The sequence below is a fragment of the Tetrao urogallus genome, assembly GCF_951394365.1.
Source record: "Tetrao urogallus genome assembly, chromosome: 7".
Taxonomy (NCBI): domain Eukaryota; kingdom Metazoa; phylum Chordata; class Aves; order Galliformes; family Phasianidae; genus Tetrao; species Tetrao urogallus.
In genome coordinates, this window is record NC_136820.1 from 51,328,302 (window position 1) to 51,346,249 (window position 17,948).

General features: G+C 62.6%; 1 protein-coding gene across 2 annotated transcripts in view; it reads left to right on the forward strand.

Moving 5' to 3' along the window:
- Positions 1-4,810: 4,810 nt before the first annotated feature.
- The window catches only part of AGAP3 (ArfGAP with GTPase domain, ankyrin repeat and PH domain 3), a gene marked incomplete at both ends in the record, with an annotated part of 93,183 nt that continues 80,045 nt past the window's right edge, over positions 4,811-17,948 (forward strand). For both annotated transcript variants that reach the window (XM_079538399.1, XM_079538400.1), the window contains one exon: positions 4,811-5,093. In XM_079538399.1, coding sequence (XP_079394525.1) covers positions 4,811-5,093 — 283 coding nt within the window. The remainder of the gene's footprint in view (positions 5,094-17,948) is intronic.

Genomic DNA, 17,948 nt, shown 5'->3' on the forward strand with positions numbered 1-17,948 from the left:
CCCATGATGGCTCACAGGTAATTGTCTTACCTGCTGGGATTCAGGAGACACAGAGGAATTAGGGCTGTGCACAGGGCTGGGCGCTGCCCTTCTCCGTCCACTTCACACCCGGGGTGGGTTGGGATCACAGAACCATGGCACGGCTGTGTTGGAAGGGACCTCAGTGCCCATCGCGCCGTGGGCCGGTGCCTCCCGCAGGCCAGGGGTGCTGCAGGGTTGAGCCCACCGCCCACTCTGCACTGGGTCCCCACCTCCACACCCCTAAGCTGAGCTGCGTGTTCCCCATCTTTGCCTCTGGTGTCTCACTGTGGTGCCGTGCTTCGGGTGGCACCGAGCTCCGATGTTGGTTTGCTGCCCATGATGGCGCTCCCAGCCCCGCTCAGCACAGCCCAGGAGCACAGTAGGTGCACGCAGCCCCTGCCCCGCTCGTGGTGCTGAGCCCCTGCTGCTCTGTTTGACGTGAGCAGAGAGCTCCCAAGTTCTCCAACTCTCTCAGCCGCAGCCGTGGCCTCACAACAGCAGCAGCACGTGGCTGCGTGGGGCACACGGTGACTCAGGCTCTGGCGCTGCGGTGGCTGTCAGCTCCAGGAGCAGTGGGTGCAGCCCTCACCGTGCAGGAGGTGACAAACCTCACCTGCACACCTGGGGGGGGGGGGGGTAACAGGGTCGCTGCACCACCACCCACTGCTCACTGCCCCCTCAGGGCAACCAGGGCACCCGAATCGGGGCCCCCCACCCACGTGCCACGCACTGCCCCGGGGTGACACGGGTTGGGGAGCAGCCCTGGGATGGAGGTCAATGCTGGGCGTGGGGTGACACCAATGTGCTTTTAATGGGGGTTACCAACTCTGCAGCGCTGTGGTTTCTCCCTCCCTGCTTTGTTCCAGGGTGGTCGTGGTGTTCTCACCTCCAGCATCGCTGCTCTTGGTGCCGCTGCGCTGAGCAGCGCTCGCACTGAGCCGCTCCTCTCCCAAAAGGCTCTTTTTGCTGATCCCATTGCTTGCAGGGTTGCTGCAAGATGTAAATAGAAGAGCTCTGATCCTGCTGACATAAAAAGCAGCGCGTGAATCATCCTCGTGCTGGCACCATCAGCAGCGGTGCTGCTGTGCCACGGAGCCTTCCCTGCTGTCACGCTGCTCCATGCCGGGCAGCGGGCAGCGACGCCAGGCCGTGCAGCGTCCCTGGTGAGGGATGCAGCGTTGGCGAAGCGTTGCTCCCGCGGCTGGGATGGCCGCTGCTGCGACCGCTGGGGGCGACTCCATCAGATAACGGCCATCATCTGCTGGGAAGGCGGTGAGGAGCGGCTGCACGTGAGCGGGACGCTTCGGAGACGGAGCGGTGCGAGCGGGGGACGCAGCAGCGCCGCTCCTCCGGCACCCGGCCGTGCGCATCTGCAGGCCAGCGGCGGGACCTGCGGCTCTGGGCTGCCGCGTTCAGCAGCCAGCATCGCTTCCCCTGCCCCGCTCTCCTCGCCTCACCCTGCAGCCTCCTGGGTTCCGCCACCATTCAGCGCCCTGCGCGTGTGCTGCAGCACCACGAGGTCCCAGCACTGCTGCTGCCCGTCCCGATGAGCAGCCAACGGCCTTTGGGAAGGATTCCTCACAGTGAGAGGCTCTGCTCGGCCCAGCTCTCCCCTATTCTTGCTCTCACTGAGCAGAGCACAGCGATGCCAGCAACAAGCCGCAGCTTCGTCCTCAGCCCGGCGTTCCCATACAGACACTGGTGCTCACCAGCTCCGCTGTGGCATCTGCTCCACCAGCGGGGCTCTCCTGCTCCTTCCTGGGCTCCCATCCGTGGGAACCCGCCTGCAGCACAGCTGTCAGCATCTCCGTGCTGAGGGCGATGCAAAACACGCGGAGGAAAACCGGAGTCGTGCAGGAGCGTTTGAACTGAATCCGAATCGTCACCGTAGGGCGCAGCGGAGCAGTGCTGGAGGCGGCGCTGCCCCGGGTGCCGCCGCCGCTTGTGATGGCCCCACCGGACCGGTTCTGACCCATGGGATTTGCACAGCCAGCACCCCGGGGCAGCGCAGGGCAGGGCAGCACGTCCAGCAGTGCCAATCGTGGGCTCACAGAAGCGTTAAGGTTGGAGATCTCTGAGATCTCCGTGCCCAACCCCAGCCCACCCCCCCCGTGCCCCCAGGGCCGCATCCTTACGGTCCTTCGGCACAGGCATGGACTAACTGGAAGCAGAAAGTAGTGAGCATGAGAGTGTATGGTGAGCAGAAAAGTGACACGGGAAGCTGAAGGCAGTGGGAAAGCACTGGGGGATGACGGCGCAGCGTTGAGCTGTGTTCCTCTTCGGGTTGATTCTGCTTCTGGTTTGTAAATCGGGACTTTGAGCCATCGAATGACTGAATGGTTGGGTTGGAAGGGACCTTAAAGATCACAGAGCCATAGGATGTTTGGGTTGGAAAAGTCCCAAAGATCATAGAACCATAGGACGGTTGGGTTGGGGATCAGCTGGCACCTCCAAGGTGCAGAGCAGGAGGCTGGCAGCAGCTCTTCTGGGGAAACGGGCATCTGCCAACATGATGGAGGACAAGAGGGGGGGGCCTCACACCGAGCCCGGGGGGGTCAGGTCAGGTACTGGGAGCAATTTCTTCCCTGAAGAGCAGTTGGGCATCGGCACAGCTGCACAGGGGTGGGGGGCAGCTGCTGGAGGAGCATTAATTTCTCCAACAAAGAAAAGCAAAGCACTGAAGCCGATGTATGTGTGTACCTGTCTACACAGGGCTGGAGCACCTGAGGGGGGCTGGGGGCTGGAGGAGCTGGACTGGTTTGGCCTGGGAAGGAGAGGGCTTCAGGTTGACCTCAGTGCAGCCTGCAGTACCTAAAGGGAGCCTGCAGACAGGAGGAGAATCAGCTCTTGGAAAGGGGAGATGGCAGCAGGACGAGGGAAATGGTTTGGAGCTGAGGGAGGGCAGCTGGAGGTTGGATGTCAGGGGAAGTTGTGTGCTGTGAGAGCGGTGAGGGGCTGGAACAGCTGCCCAGAGAGGCTGTGATGCCCCGTCCATCCCTGGAGGTGTTGGAGGCCAGGTTGGATGGGGCCCTGGGCAGCCTGGGCTGCTGTGAAATGGGGAGGTTGGTGGCCCTGCATTGGTGGGGGGTTGGAGCTTCGTGATCCTTGGGGTCCCTTCCAACCCAACCGTTCTGTGATGCTGTGATTCTGTGATTTACAAAGAGCAAAGCTGCTGCCTCAGCTCCACAGCCTCGGGAGCACAGGATGCGCACACAGAGCTCCAGTGGCTGTAACAGCTCACATCCCCCTGGAGCAAATACATCAACAGGCAGCGCAGCGAGGAGCAGGCAGGGTTAAAAGCAACGCTGGGAAGAGTCAGAGGCTTTTGTAAACAGAATAGTGACTCAGATCCGCGGAGAGGGCTCTGAAAGCACAAACACACACAGGTGAGGCTCCCGTCAGCACAGCGCACGTGGGGTTCTGAAAGCTTTCATCATGACCCTCAGAAAAGGCTTTACTGTTTTCTAAATAACTGCTCACGGTGGGCAGAGATGGGGAGGCTGCGCTGCGCAGCCTTGCACAGGGACAGCAGCTGTGGGCTCCCCTCCTTGAGGAGCTCCCACCCCACTCTGATCTGGGGGGCCTTGCCGGGGCGGGGGGACCAGAGGGACCCCGAGGGGACCCATCCTCAGCCTCACTGCGGGTCTGCGGAGCTCTGGAGGAACTCATGGAGACCAAAAGAGGGAGGCAGAAGGGGGCGGGGAGGGTCCGTCCTGCAGTCACCGCAACGCCCAAACCGAGCGCCCCGAACTGCCCCTCCTGGGGGTGGGGAAGGCGGTGGGAGAGGGCGATGGGCGGAGACGGGAGATGGGCCGAGGGCAGAAGATCAAAGGGAGCAGATGGGATTTAGCGACTGCTGCTGGCACCTGAGAGGCGATGACCAAAGGCAGGGGATGCGTCCTTCCCAAACGGAACCTCGGGGGCTTCCCGTGGCCGCAGCTCTCCGAGCGCTGCCCAGCAAAGCTCCGTACCGCGGGGTTCCCCTTGGGGCGCTGCCCCAGCACTGCGCCCATGGCTGTGGGGGACGGGCCGCTCCACCGCGGCCCCCCCTGGGCTGCGGGGAGCTGCTGCTCCGCGCCCCTCCTGCACCGGCCTCGGGGGCTGCGGGATTCTTCTTCTGCGTTTTCTCACCTCCTCTCTCCCAGCTGTTTCGCACAGTTTTCCCCATCCTCAGGTCCGCTCCCCCCGAGCGCCCCACGGCGCAGCCCCACGGGGGTCCCGGCTCTGCAGGGCCCGGTTCCCTCGGCCCGCGTAGAATCACAGAACGGCCTGGGTTGCAAAGTGACCGCAACGCTCATCCGGTTCCAACCCCGTGCTACGTTCCGACACCCTGCGTACCAGGCTGCCCGGAGCCGCATCCAGCCCGGCCTCCAATGCCTGCACGGACGGGGCATCCGCAACCTCCTCGGGCAACCCGGCCCAGGCCGGGCAGGATCCGGCCCGTAGCGGGAACACCGGCACCGCGCGGAGCCGTGCGGGCTCGTGGGGACGCAGCGGGGACGGAGGGGACGGCGGGGCCATCCGGAGGCCGCGGGACATCGCGGAGCTCCGCACCCCCCGGCCCGGCCCCCGCCGCCCCCTCCCCGCCCCGCCCCGCCCCGGGGCCGCTCCGCACGGCGCTGACGCGCGAGGCGGGGGCGGTGCGTGACGCGGGCGCTGCCGGCGGGGAGCGGAGCGGAGCGGAGCGGCGGGGGCGGCCGAGAGCCGCATCCCGGCAGAGCGCGCCCCGCGCGGCCATGCAGCGGATCCCGGCGGCCCCGCGCTGACCGCCGCCGCCGCCGCCGCCGCCATGAACTTCGCGGGCGGCGCCGGGCAGAGCCCGCAGCAGCAGAGCCTGGCGGCGCCCGGCGGCCCCGTGCCGGTGCCGGTGCCGGTGCCCGGACCGTCGGGCCCGCAGCCGGGCGGACCGCCGCCGCCGCAGTTCGGGCTGTCCAACTCGGCCGCCATCCGCGCGGAGATCGGCCGCTTCGAGTCGGTGCACCCCAACATCTACGCCATCTACGACCTCATCGAGCGCGTGGAGGACCTGGCGCTGCAGAGCCAGATCCGCGAGCACGTCATCTCCATCGAGGGTGAGCGGGCCGAAGCGGGCCGGGCCGAACCGAGTCCCCGCGCCGCCCTTTGTCCCACCGCACCGCGTTCGGGCCCTGCGGCAGCGGCCGCCCCCGGCACTGCGGCCCGCGGGGGCGGTGCGGGGCTGCGGGGCTGCGGGGCGGCGCTGCGCGGGTCGGGCCGGGCGCGTCCGGCGGAGCGCTGCGGGCGGGGAGCGCCGGCGATGCGCAGCGCTGCGGCGGAACGGCCGAAGGACGGGCGGGCGGGGCGGGGGGGGGGGGGGGGGGGGGTCGGGCGCCGCCCGCACGTGTCGGCTCGGCCCGGAAGGTCGCGGATCGCCCTCGTGCCGGAGCCCCGGAACCGAACCGGCGCGGGGCTGCGGGGCGCTGCGTGGGATGCGGCGGCTTCGACCCAGCGCCGCGGCGTCCCGGCGGCCGCGTCCGTTTTGGGCCGGGGATGGGGGAAGGGGAGCCGGGAGAGATCCGAGGACGGACGGGCCGAGGGCGCGCCGGGCCCGGGATGGGTTCGGTCCGTCCTGCCGCGCGGGAACAAAGGGCTCAGCGTGCGGAGATGGAAATCCGATAGAAGCGGGGGGGGCTCCGGGGGCTCTGCCGGCTCCGTGAGCGCCCCGCGAGGTTCTGCCGCAGAGGCCGGGGGAGAGCGGCACGCGGGGGGTGGGCGCGATGGGCGCCATTCCGGGCTGGAGGCGGGACGTGGGGTCGGGGGAGGGGTCATGATGGGCCCCCAGCCCCCTTCCCCCGGGTGTCCTTCAGGATGTAAACATTGGTGGGCCGGAGATGCGCGCGCCGCGCTGCGTCTCTTAGCAACCTCACATCCCGCACTGCGCGCTGCTGCTGGAGGATGCTGAGAGCCCAGCCTGCCCCGAGCCCAGCCTGCCCTGAACGGGTGGCTACGAGTGCAGTGTGTGCTGCAGTCTGGAGAAGAGCTGGATGGTGTTGCTGGTGGCTCACGGCACGCCGAGGGGCTGTGATGGAGATGTGACACAGAGGGGATGTGGTTCTGAGCCCCTGCTCTGTGCTCCGTGCTGGAATTGCTGGCTGCTGTTTGCTTTCCTTGCTCAGTGTTGCAGTGACTGCTCCGTGCTCTTTGGATGTGCTGCTTGCAGCACCGGTCACATCTGCAATGCTTAGTGCTGGAATTGGCCAAACTTCTTCCTGCTCTCCTGGTTCTGTTTGTGGGCAGTTCCTTCCTTTGTGGAAGGGAAGGAGGTGCGGGCCGGGTCCTGGTGGGCACGGGGTGATGGGCCCAGCTGTGTCCCTGTGGCTGAGCCCCGGTGGTGCTCGTGGCTGCTGACCACGTTTGGGCAGTGCCGGGGGTCAGCAGAAAGCTCTCCCCTCCTGGGCTCTTCCCTCGCTGCACTGCAGACTGCAGAGCCGTGTTTGGGATTTGTGTGTCTGCATAAAGCAAAGTGAAGCACGGCACAGTGCAGTGGTGCAGCCCCTGCCTTGCTGGAGCCTTGCTGTCCCAGGTGGGTCCATGTAGGGCGTGCAGCTGAGGCAGCGCTCTGAGACCCAGTTGTGATGGAGGGCCGCTTATTGTAGGAGTTCTGTCCGTCTCACTGTGGGTCATCAGCACCCAGTGGCATCTCTGAGAGCCACTGTGACACGATGTGCTCCCTCGGTGTCTTTGTGCTTGAAGCCTCTGAGACCAACGGGTGGCGTCTCTTCCTGCCTCTTTCTGATGGGTGACACCGGTTGGACGTGGCCACTTTGCTCAGTTCAGCAGAAGCTGTGCAGCTCCAGCCCTTTGTGCAGCACACGGCAGCCCGGCGATGCGGCCGCGCCAACGGGGCCTCGCGATGCGCGCAGCCCGGGCTGCAGGGCTGGCATTGCTGAGCCAGCTGCGTCCTGCCTGCTGTGTCCCTCTGTGCACCTGTGGGCTCCCTGAGCTGTGTGAGCATGGGGAGTGGTGGCTGCAGAACGACGGAGCTGGATCGGGTGGGAGCAGCGGGGCCGGAGCGGGATGGGGCTCCTCACCCACCCAGCACTGTGCTGGGGATGCCGTGCACACGTGGGGGTGGTTCTCACCTCAGCTCTCAGCAAGGCTGAGGATGGGAGTTGGAGAAGCAGAGGATGCTGCTCAGCGCTGTGATTGATGGAGCTGGGAGGCAGAGTGGCAGCAGTGAGGTGGGGGGGTGGGATCCAGCGGGGTGGGGGTGGGGGTGGCAGGGCTGAGGGATGCTGGCACGGCGGATGGAGCCATGGGATGCAGAGCTATGAGCTGGGGCAGCAAGGGCTGCGCTGCAACCTCACGGTGCAGTGCTGTGAGCCTGGCAGAGCACGGCAGTACATGGCAGAGCGTGGCAGAGCACGGCAGCACGGTGCGCTGTGTTCCACTGCAGCGTGGCCTGCAGTCAGACCCAGCTCTCCCGTTTGGGCTGATCAGGAGGCAGTCACTCGCTGCACCAACAGCACGTGGGCTGAGCGAGGAGGTGGTGACACACAGGCAGGGATGGCAGTGGGAGGGCAGGACGGGCCATTTGTACCAAATGCTGCTGATTTGTGGTGGTGACAGACAGCTCACAGCTCACTGTGCCGTCGCAGGGTTGCACATTCGCGATCTTTGCGGTCCCTTCCAACCCCGGGCCGTTCTGTGATTCTGTTGCAGGACTTCGCCCGCAGCTCCCAGCTGCAGGTCTGGTCTGTGAGAGCCGTGGGCAGCGCCGTGCTCTGGAGCTGGGCAGAGTGGGGAGGAAGGCTGTGCCCAACCCGGGCTGGCAGGGGGAGCACTGCTGTCTGCCACTGACCCGGGGCTGGGCAGCGTCTGCTGTGCTGATCTGTGATCACAGCTGGCGGCGAGGGAAGGAGCTGTGGGCAGTGCCACTGAGCTCGGGGAAGGAGTGCTGTGCAGAGGGGGCGATGTGAGGCATTCAGGGCCAGGCTGGATGTGGCTCTGGGCAGCCTGGGCTGCTGGTTGGCGACCTGCACATAGCAGGGCCTTGGAACGAGATGAGCACTGTGCTCCTTTGCAACCCAGCCATTCTATGGTCCTCTGATTCTGTGTGCAGGCAGAACTGCTAGAAATGGAGAGGTAGGAGCTGCCGTGCAACTCATGCTGCTCAGAGCTCTCAGCCCCCGCTGGCACCGTCGTGCTTCAGTTGCATCCCTTGCTGGGAAGCAGCAGAGCTGTTTCTGTTCGTGATCTCACCTTCCTACTTCGGTGTCTGGTTCTAAAATCCCTCCTCCGGGACTCGGCGAGTCGGAGCCTCCCGCTCAGCAGCTGCACGGAGGGAACACGGCACGGCTGGGCTCTTTCTGCTAGTGGTGAATGAACGTGGCCAGAGCTTCATTGCATCCTGCCTGCCCTTGTGACGCTCTGGGCATTGCTGGGCACATCCAGGTGGGTGCTGTGAGTGCAGCGCTGATGCCATGGAGACATCTAGGGCAGGGAGGATCAAATTCCCCATCATTTCACAGCCTGCCTTCCTGCTGAAAGGAGGTTGGTTGCAGCACCCAGGCAGAGCAGAGCAGAGCAGAGCAGAGCAGAGCAGAGGTGCTGCACAGAGGTGCTGCTCAGCCCGGTGCAGGCTCTGATTGCAGGCTCTGTGCCGAGGGCTGCATGGCGGCTCTGCAGCCTCCGGTGCTGTGAGTCACGGGAAGCTGCAGCCCGAGGGGACGTCTGGGATGGTTCCTCCCTGGTAATCTGCATGTGATGAAATCCTCTCCGTCACCACACGCTGCAGGGCTGTGCTGGAACCCCGCTCCCGAGTCCTGCAGGGTCTGTGTGATCCGCTCAGCTCCGTCTCCCACCCTGACTGTGCTGCAGGCACTGTGGGCTGCTGGGTCCTGCACAGCAATGCGGCCGTTGCCCACCTGCATCCTGCTGTTGTTTTTTGCCTGCTTTGGGTCCTTCGTTACCCAGCAGTGAATCCCGGCCTTCGTTAACCCTGTTTTAACCACTCAGACAATCACAGAATGCCAGGGATTGGAAGGGACCTCGGAAGATCATCTATTCCAATCCCCCTGCAGGAGCAGGAGCGCCTGGATTGGGTGACAGGGAGGGTGACAGAGCGGATTTCAGGGTGTTACAAAGCTCTGTTCTGGCACCAATCACAGATGGGGGAACACAGATAGGTGAGAGCTTGGAATTGAGCAGCTGCAAGTGGGGATCTCTGCCACGGGTGGGAGGGAGAGGAGTCGGCCACAGGATGGGGTGGGTGTGGGGTGCGGGCAGGCAGCTGTGGTTTGTGTGCAGGGAAGGAGGACCACAGCTGTGCAGCACGGGCTGGCGGCTCCATGCGTGGCTCTGGGCCGCAGTTTGGACACGGCTGCCGGAGCGCTGGAGGCGAGCAGCCGAGGTTTGGCTTTGGGCAGAGACTCTGGGAACAGAATGGCAGAACTGAGTCATTGGCAGAGCAGAAACGAAATGAACACATGGGGCCAGGAGCGCAGAGAGAGAGGAGGAGGCGGCGGCAGGGCTGGGGGCTGCTGGCAGTGCTGCTCCGGGGGGTGCTGGCAGTGCAGCCTCACAGCCGTCCCGGGGGGTTTCACCCCATTGGGGTCCTGATGCTCTCCTCAATGTGTGCAGTTCTCTCTGCTGAACAGCTGCAGTGCAGTTCTGTGACCAGCTCCATCTCAGCCTGCAATACGTTTGTCCTGCGGCGCGCTTTGGGAGGTGGGCGCAGTTCCCTCCCCATGAGCTGTGAGCTGCGGGCTGCTGTGCGGCCCTGCAGACGATGGAGCGCTGCGGGGTGAACTCTGTCACAACCTGACGTTGCTGTTTTATAACCCCACATTTGGGAGTTTTGGTGCAGTGCTGCTTGTGGTGCCGACCGCCCCTCCTGGCCGCGCGGTGCCGCCGGGCAGAGCAGCATGCCACCTCTTACATCTGCTGCTCATATGTGAGCATGGACCCTGCCTTTGCTCCTTGTTATCTCTTCTTTGTCGTAGCTCTCCTGAGCTCAGCCACATGGCTGATGCCACTCTTTCCTATTTATCCTCATTAACGTGACCTAATTGGCACTCTCCATGTGCACAGCGTCTCGTGTCTGAGCGCAGCAAGGAGCCCGGCCAGCTCTCCAAATGGGGCTCTCACCACACTCGTGTTCCTTTGCGCTGGGATGCTTTCTGCTTGTTCCGTCAGCTTTGAGGACCTGCCAGCTCCCAGCAACGCTCTTATTGCAGATCTGCTTCCAATAAGCTCGTGCTGCAGGCTGTGTGCTGTCCTTCCTCCTGCACTGCAGGACGGCCCTTCTCTGTGCTGCCACTGCCTGATCCACTGCTGGGTGTGCTGGGGGGCTTTGGGAGCTGGGAACACTGCGGGATGGGGGCAGCAGAGTACAGCAGCAGCACAGGGTGTTGTGCATGTTGCACATTACAGAATCACAGAATGGTTGGGTTGGAAGGGACCCCAAGGATCATGAGGCTCCAACCCCCCACCAATGCAGGGCCACCAACCTCCCCATTTCACAGCAGCCCAGGCTGCCCAGGGCCCCATCCAACCTGGCCTCCAACACCTCCAGGGATGGACGGGGCATCACAGCCTCTCTGGGCAGCTGTTCCAGCACCTCACCGCTCTCACAGCACACAACTTCCCCTGACATCCAACCTCAGTGGCTGTGGAGGAGCTCACTCAGCCCCCATCTGCTCTGAGGTCCCTGCTGGGAAGCTGGGGAGGTGGATGCTGGCTGGGCAGTGATAGGGGCTGGTGGGTGTGTGGAGTTTGTGCTGAGGGCTGAGGCTGCAGTGTGTTCTGCTCTGCCCTGGGGGGCACATCAGGAGCGCTGTGCACAGCACGGGGCAGCCTGGATCCAGATGGATGGGAACTGCTAGAGAGAGCCCAGCTGTGGGGTGGTGGGGCCTGGAGCAGCTCCTGGTGGGGCCTGGGAGAGCCCTGGGCTGCGTGTGTGGAGGAGAGAAGGCTGAGGGACCTGAGCGGTGCCGATGGAGACCTGAAGGGAAGGGCAGGGGAGGGGGCCGGGCTCCGTTTGGTGGTGCTCGACGCCAGGACGAGGAGCAGCGGGCGCAGACTGCAGCCCAGGGAGTTCATCTGAACGTGAGGAGGAATTGCTGTGCTGTGAGGGTGGCAGAGCCCTGGACCGGAGCCCAGAGAAGTGGGGGAGTCTCCTGTGGGGATCCCAAACCCTTCTGGACGCCGTGCAGCTGCTGAAGGAGCTGCTGTGGGGGGATGGAGGGGGCGGCTCCAGAGGTGCCTCCCAAGCCCTGCGGCTCTGGGATGCTGGGATGCTGTGCGTGGCCTCGGGCACCTCTGAGGATGGGGCACCCACAGCTCTGTGCCCAGTGCTGCTCAACAGCAGTGTTGGATGGCAGCCTCATCTCCCTGTGCACACAGAGTTGCCTTTACCAGCTGAACTTGAAGCACACAAGTGAGGCTGAACTCAGCTCTATGCCCAAAGTTCTGTTTGAAGAAAATGGAGTTAATCCTTCCCCTGATTTCGCAGGGGATCTCCAGGCAGGCAGTGGGGGGTTGCCCATCTCTGCATGCTGAGGAGGCTTTCCTCCATCTCAGCCATTCCTGGTTGGCTGCAGTGTGGCACCCCAGCACTTCAGTGCGTGCTGACAGTTCAAAGAGCGGTCTCTTCTGCGAGCTTCCCCATCTGAGAGCATTCCATTCGAGCTCTTTGTGTCTTTTGATGTAAAGCCCTGTTCCAATGACACTGTCCATTCTTTATACGTGGATCCATACACGGCTCGTGGCTTGGAGCTGCGTGGTGCCTCTGCCTCCCACCCCCACCACCCTGCAGCGCTTCCTCCTGCGGTGCCCTGCAGGGCTGCTGCTTCCTGCTGGCCATTGTCATGGGCTCTGTTTTCCCCCAAACTTTTCAGCTTCCCACACCAATTTTGGTACTTCCTTTGCCCAACAACTTACAGACATCTGTTTCCTCCTCTATTTTTTTTTTCTTTCCCTTTTTACCCTTTTTTGGCATTTGGATGTTAATGGCTTCTGAGCTTGTTCGAGTCATCAGCCCAATTGCCATCGGTTTTGCTGCTGTAGAAGCATCAGGGCTGGAGGTGTCCGAGCAGACCCCCGTCCCCATGCACAGCTGTGGTGCTGCCCCGTGCCCTCCTCTCCTTGAGCTCACTGTGCCACTCCTGCCGTGCGGCGCAGGGCTCCCAGCCAAGGCAGCGTGCTAAAATGAGTGCGTGGTTAACGAGGTTTTGGTTTGCGTGGATTCCCAGGCGGGCGGCACCTGCAAAAGGCCTCATGGTGATGTGGGGAGGCTGACGGGGCCCTGCAGTGTGAGGGGGGGCTGCCGACCCTGGGAGGGGGTAGTGCTGCAGGGCCGGGGGCTGCAGGCATAGCAGTGGGGCTGGAGGGCACCCAGCAGCTCTGAGGCACCCAGCAGCTTTGGGGCACCCAGCAGCTCTGAGGCACCCAGCAGCTTTGGGGCACCCAGCAGCTCTGAGGCACCCAGCAGCTCCAGGGCACCCAGCAGCTTTGGGGCACCCAGCAGCTCCAGGGCACCCAGCAGCTCTGAGGCACCCAGCAGCTCCAGGGCACCCAGCAGCTTCAGGGCACCCAGCAGTTCCGGGGCATCCAGCAGCTTTGGGGCACCCAGCAGCTTCAGGGCACCCAGCAGCTCTGAGGCACCCAGCAGCTTCGGGGCACCCAGCAGCTCTGGGGCACCCAGCAGCTTTGGGGCACCCAGCAGCTTTGGGGTACAGGTGAGGCAGTGGATGAGGTGTGCAGGGCAGCGGTGCAAGCACTGTGCTGCCATTGGAGCGGTGCAAGCACTGCGCTCTCGTGGCACTGATGGGGTCGGTGCTGGAGCGCGGCCCTGGGCGCTGTGAGGGCAGGGATGGTGCACTGCTGGGCTCAGCCACTGCCTGCCCGCGTTGGAAATCGTCTTGAAATCCAAGTCTCTAATTCTGCCGTTTCCATGGCGATGGAACGATCTTGTGATGAAGACGTGAGGCTGGGGGTGGGCGCGCTCCATTTGGGCCCTCAGAACTGCAGGGTGCCCCCCTCCACCGCTTGCACCAGGAGGGGCCGTGGGGCTCCTGGGGGTGTGTGGGTGAGGGCGGTGGGTGCACTGAGCCTCACAGTGCTCAAACTGCAGCAGTGCTGCCCATCCCTGCAGGTATCCGAGGCTGTGAGTGGGGCTCTGGGCATCCTGAGCTGGTGGGGGGCACCCAGCCCACTGCAGGAGGGACTGGGGGGCTCCTTCCAACCCGACCATTCTGTGCATCTGTGATCTTTAAGGACCCTTCCAACCCAGCCTTTCTGCGCCTCTCTGAACACGGGTGGCTCTGAGTTCACAGAGTGCAGAGTTCATGGATTGCAGCACTCTGTGACTCTGACAGCGCTGCCACCAGCACTCTGTGTGGCCTTAATGCCTGTAATTACTTTAACATTGCTTAAAAACGTGAGTAGCTACCAATAAAGCATGGATGGATGGAAAGCCTGGAGAATGCAGCAGGGAGGGCAGCACGAAGCCCAGCAAGAGGAGCCAGGTGAGCTTAGGACTGAGGCAGAACGCGATGCTGTGGCAGAGCTCAGAGCTGCATGGACACAGCTTTAAAGCACCCAGCTCTTCATGGAGAGCAGCTGTGCTGGGGACGCAGGCAGCACTTGTGGGGCTTCAGATGGGAGCCTGCATTGCTGTGCAGAGCACCAGAGCTGCAGCTCAGGTACAGGAGATCATTCGGATGTACTGCATGTTCAGTGGCTTCTTCCAACCCAGAGAAGCGCAGGGATGTGGCACAGGGACATCTCTGCTGCGTCCGTGGTCTGTCGTCAGTGACAATACATGGGACTCAATGGGAGGAGGATTTCAGCCTGGATTTCAGCTGGAAGCATTCCTGTGTGTGGAACATTGAGATAAACCTGAGCAGCAGCCATAGGGCTGTAAATCAGGCACGGGGAGCAGAGAAGCACTGGGGGCTCCTTTGGTGCTGCAGGAGCTTCCAGCATCCAGCAGTGTGCACAGGGAGGTTGAGCTGCGGCCGCAGGGCCGTGTGCCCTCAGCTCGGTGCACGTCTATGGGCAGCAGGGACCCCTGTCCAGGTGGGACCCCCCGATTCCAGCTCTGTGGCTCAGAGGTCCCTTCGCTCTTCCCATTGCTAAGCGGAGGCTGTACAGCTTCGGCAGAGCTCCCTTCTTTTTCCCTAACCTCGTTTTTGGAAAGATCTAAATTGCTTCTGCTCCAACTTCTATAAATAGGCTCCGGGTGCCAGGAGGTGGCACTGAAATCCCCACTGCAGCCGTGGGGCTGGCGGGGTGCTGAGCCCCCTGCTGCCATCACTGCGTGGCACTGCAGTGTCCTTGGGGTGGGTGCAGCACGGTGCTGCCCTGCAGGACCCCCATACTGTGGCACAGTGGGGCTGTGGCCCTTCTCCTGCACTTGGCCCCATCAGCTGAGTGCTTGCCAGGCGTTCTGCAGTGCAGCACTGCTTCAAACCCATCTCCTCCTGCCCGTGAGCCGCCTCACTGACTTGTGATCCCCTGGATGGCACTGGGAGGGAGCAGCAAACTCATTGCTCCCTGTTCCCCCTTCTCTGGCACTGCAGACTTCGTTCCCCCCATCCTCACCCTGCTCAGGCTGCTCGCAGGACCTGGGCCAGGCTTTGGTCATCTGCCCTTCTCAGAGCCTTCCTGGTTGCTGTGTCTGATTTGGGATGTAATTGGGGTCAGTGAGGGGGGCTGGCTGGGAGTGCAGCATGGAGCTCCAGCTGCAGCCACGGGGCTGCTCAGATCCGCATTCCTGCTTTGTTCTCTCTTCCCTTCTCAGTAGTTGCCCGTGCTCTGTTTGCTTTCTGATTGCTGCCAATATTCAGAATGACCTCAGGATTTCATTTCTGATGCTAACGAGGAACTGCAGCTCATTATTCTATATGCAAAATGAGATCTTTTTCTCTGCGCTTTACGCTGATCTCCACCTGCAGTCACCTGGTTGCTCAGCATTTTAAGCTCCTTCTGTTTTCATTACCCTGAGCAATGCTCTGGAGCTGCTCTGTTGTCTCCTTTGCAGTGCTGCCTGCACACATTGCACTCATTGCAGTGCTCCCCATTGCAATGCTGTGCCCAGTGCTGTGCTCAGTGCTGTGCCCAGTGCTGTGCTCAGTGCTGTGCTCAGTGCTGTGCCCAATGCTGTGCCCAGTGCTGTGCTCAGTGCTGTGCCCAGTGCTGTGCTCAGTGCTGTGCCCAATGCTGTGCTCAATGCTGTGCTCAGTGCTGTGCTCAGTGCTGTGCTCAGTGCTGTGCCCAATGCTGTGCTCAGTGCTGTGCCCAGTGCTGTGCCCAGTGCTGTGCTCAGTGCTGTGCCCAGTGCTGTGCTCAGTGCTGTGCCCAGTGCTGTGCCCAATGCTGTGCCCAGTGCTGTGCTCAGTGCTGTGCTCAATGCTGTGCTCAGTGCTGTGCCCAGTGCTGTGCTCAGTGCTGTGCTCAGTGCAGTGCTCAGTGCTGTGCCCAGTGCTGTGCTCAGTGCTGTGCTCAGTGCTGTGCCCAATGCTGTGCCCAACGCTGTGCTCAGTGCTGTGCCCAGTGCTGTGCTCAGTGCAGTGCTCAGTGCTGTGCTCAATGCTGTGCTCAGTGCTGTGCTCAGTGCAGTGCTCAGTGCTGTGCCCAATGCTGTGCCCAGTGCTGTGCTCAGTGCTGTGCTCAATGCTGTGCCCAGTGCTGTGCTCAATGCTGTGCTCAGTGCTGTGCTCAATGCTGTGCCCAATGCTGTGCCCAATGCTGTGCTCAGTGCTGTGCCCAGTGCTGTGCTCAGTGCTGTGCTCAGTGCTGTGCTCAGTGCTGTGCCCAATGCTGTGCTCAGTGCTGTGCTCAGTGCTGTGCTCAGTGCTGTGCTCAGTGCTGTGCTCAGTGCAGTGCTCAGTGCTGTGCTCAGTGCTGTGCCCAATGCTGTGCTCAGTGCTGTGCTCAGTGCAGTGCTCAGTGCTGTGCCCAATGCTGTGCTCAGTGCTGTGCCCAATGCTGTGCTCAGTGCTGTGCTCAGTGCTGTGCCCAATGCTGTGCTCAGTGCTGTGCTCAATGCTGTGCCCAATGCTGTGCCCAATGCTGTGCTCAGTGCTGTGCTCAGTGCTGTGCTCAGTGCTGTGCCCAATGCTGTGCTCAGTGCTGTGCTCAGTGCTGTGCTCAATGCTGTGCCCAATGCTGTGCTCAGTGCTGTGCCCAGTGCTGTGCTCAGTGCTGTGCTCAGTGCTGTGCTCAGTGCTGTGCCCAGTGCTGTGCTCAGTGCTGTGCTCAGTGCAGTGCTCAGTGCTGTGCCCAATGCTGTGCCCAGTGCTGTGCTCAGTGCTGTGCTCAGTGCTGTGCCCAGTGCTGTGCTCAGTGCTGTGCCCAATGCTGTGCCCAACGCTGTGCCCAGTGCTGTGCTCAGTGCTGTGCTCAGTGCAGTGCTCAGTGCTGTGCTCAATGCTGTGCTCAGTGCTGTGCTCAGTGCAGTGCTCAGTGCTGTGCCCAATGCTGTGCCCAGTGCTGTGCTCAGTGCTGTGCTCAATGCTGTGCCCAATGCTGTGCCCAATGCTGTGCTCAGTGCTGTGCCCAGTGCTGTGCTCAGTGCTGTGCTCAGTGCTGTGCCCAATGCTGTGCTCAGTGCTGTGCTCAGTGCAGTGCTCAGTGCTGTGCCCAATGCTGTGCTCAGTGCTGTGCCCAATGCTGTGCTCAGTGCTGTGCTCAGTGCTGTGCCCAATGCTGTGCCCAGTGCTGTGCTCAATGCTGTGCCCAATGCTGTGCCCAATGCTGTGCTCAGTGCTGTGCCCAGTGCTGTGCTCAGTGCTGTGCTCAGTGCTGTGCTCAGTGCTGTGCCCAATGCTGTGCTCAGTGCTGTGCTCAGTGCTGTGCCCAATGCTGTGCTCAGTGCTGTGCTCAGTGCAGTGCTCAGTGCTGTGCCCAATGCTGTGCTCAGTGCTGTGCCCAATGCTGTGCTCAGTGCTGTGCTCAGTGCTGTGCCCAGTGCTGTGCTCAGTGCTGTGCCCAATGCTGTGCTCAGTGCTGTGCTCAGTGCTGTGCCCAATGCTGTGCTCAGTGCTGTGCCCAACGCTGTGCTCAGTGCTGTGCCCAATGCTGTGCTCAGTGCTGTGCTCAGTGCTGTGCCCAATGCTGTGCTCAGTGCTGTGCTCAGTGCTGTGCTCAGTGCTGTGCCCAATGCTGTGCTCAGTGCTGTGCTCAGTGCTGTGCCCAGTGCTGTGCTCAGTGCTGTGCCCAATGCTGTGCTCAGTGCTGTGCCCAATGCTGTGCTCAGTGCTGTGCTCAGTGCTGTGCCCAACGCTGTGCTCAGTGCTGTGCCCAATGCTGTGCTCAGTGCTGTGCCCAATGCAGTGCTCAGTGCTGTGCCCAATGCTGTGCTCAGTGCTGTGCTCAGTGCAGTGCCCAACGCTGTGCTCAGTGCTGTGCTCAGTGCTGTGCTCAGTGCAGTGCCCAACGCTGTGCTCAGTGCTGTGCTCAGTGCTGTGCTCAGTGCTGTGCTCAGTGCTGTGCTCAGTGCTGTGCCCAGTGCTGTGCTCAGTGCTGTGCTCAGTGCTGTGCTCAGTGCTGTGCCCAGTGCTGTGCTCAGTGCTGTGCTCAGTGCTGTGCCCAACGCTGTGCTCAGTGCTGTGCCCAATGCTGTGCTCAGTGCTGTGCCCAATGCTGTGCTCAGTGCTGTGCCCAATGCAGTGCTCAGTGCTGTGCCCAATGCTGTGCTCAGTGCTGTGCTCAGTGCAGTGCCCAACGCTGTGCTCAGTGCTGTGCTCAGTGCTGTGCTCAGTGCTGTGCCCAACGCTGTGCTCAGTGCTGTGCTCAGTGCTGTGCTCAGTGCTGTGCTCAGTGCTGTGCTCAGTGCTGTGCCCAGTGCTGTGCTCAGTGCTGTGCTCAGTGCTGTGCTCAGTGCTGTGCCCAGTGCTGTGCTCAGTGCTGTGCCCAATGCTGTGCTCAGTGCTGTGCTCAGTGCTGTGCCCAACGCTGTGCTC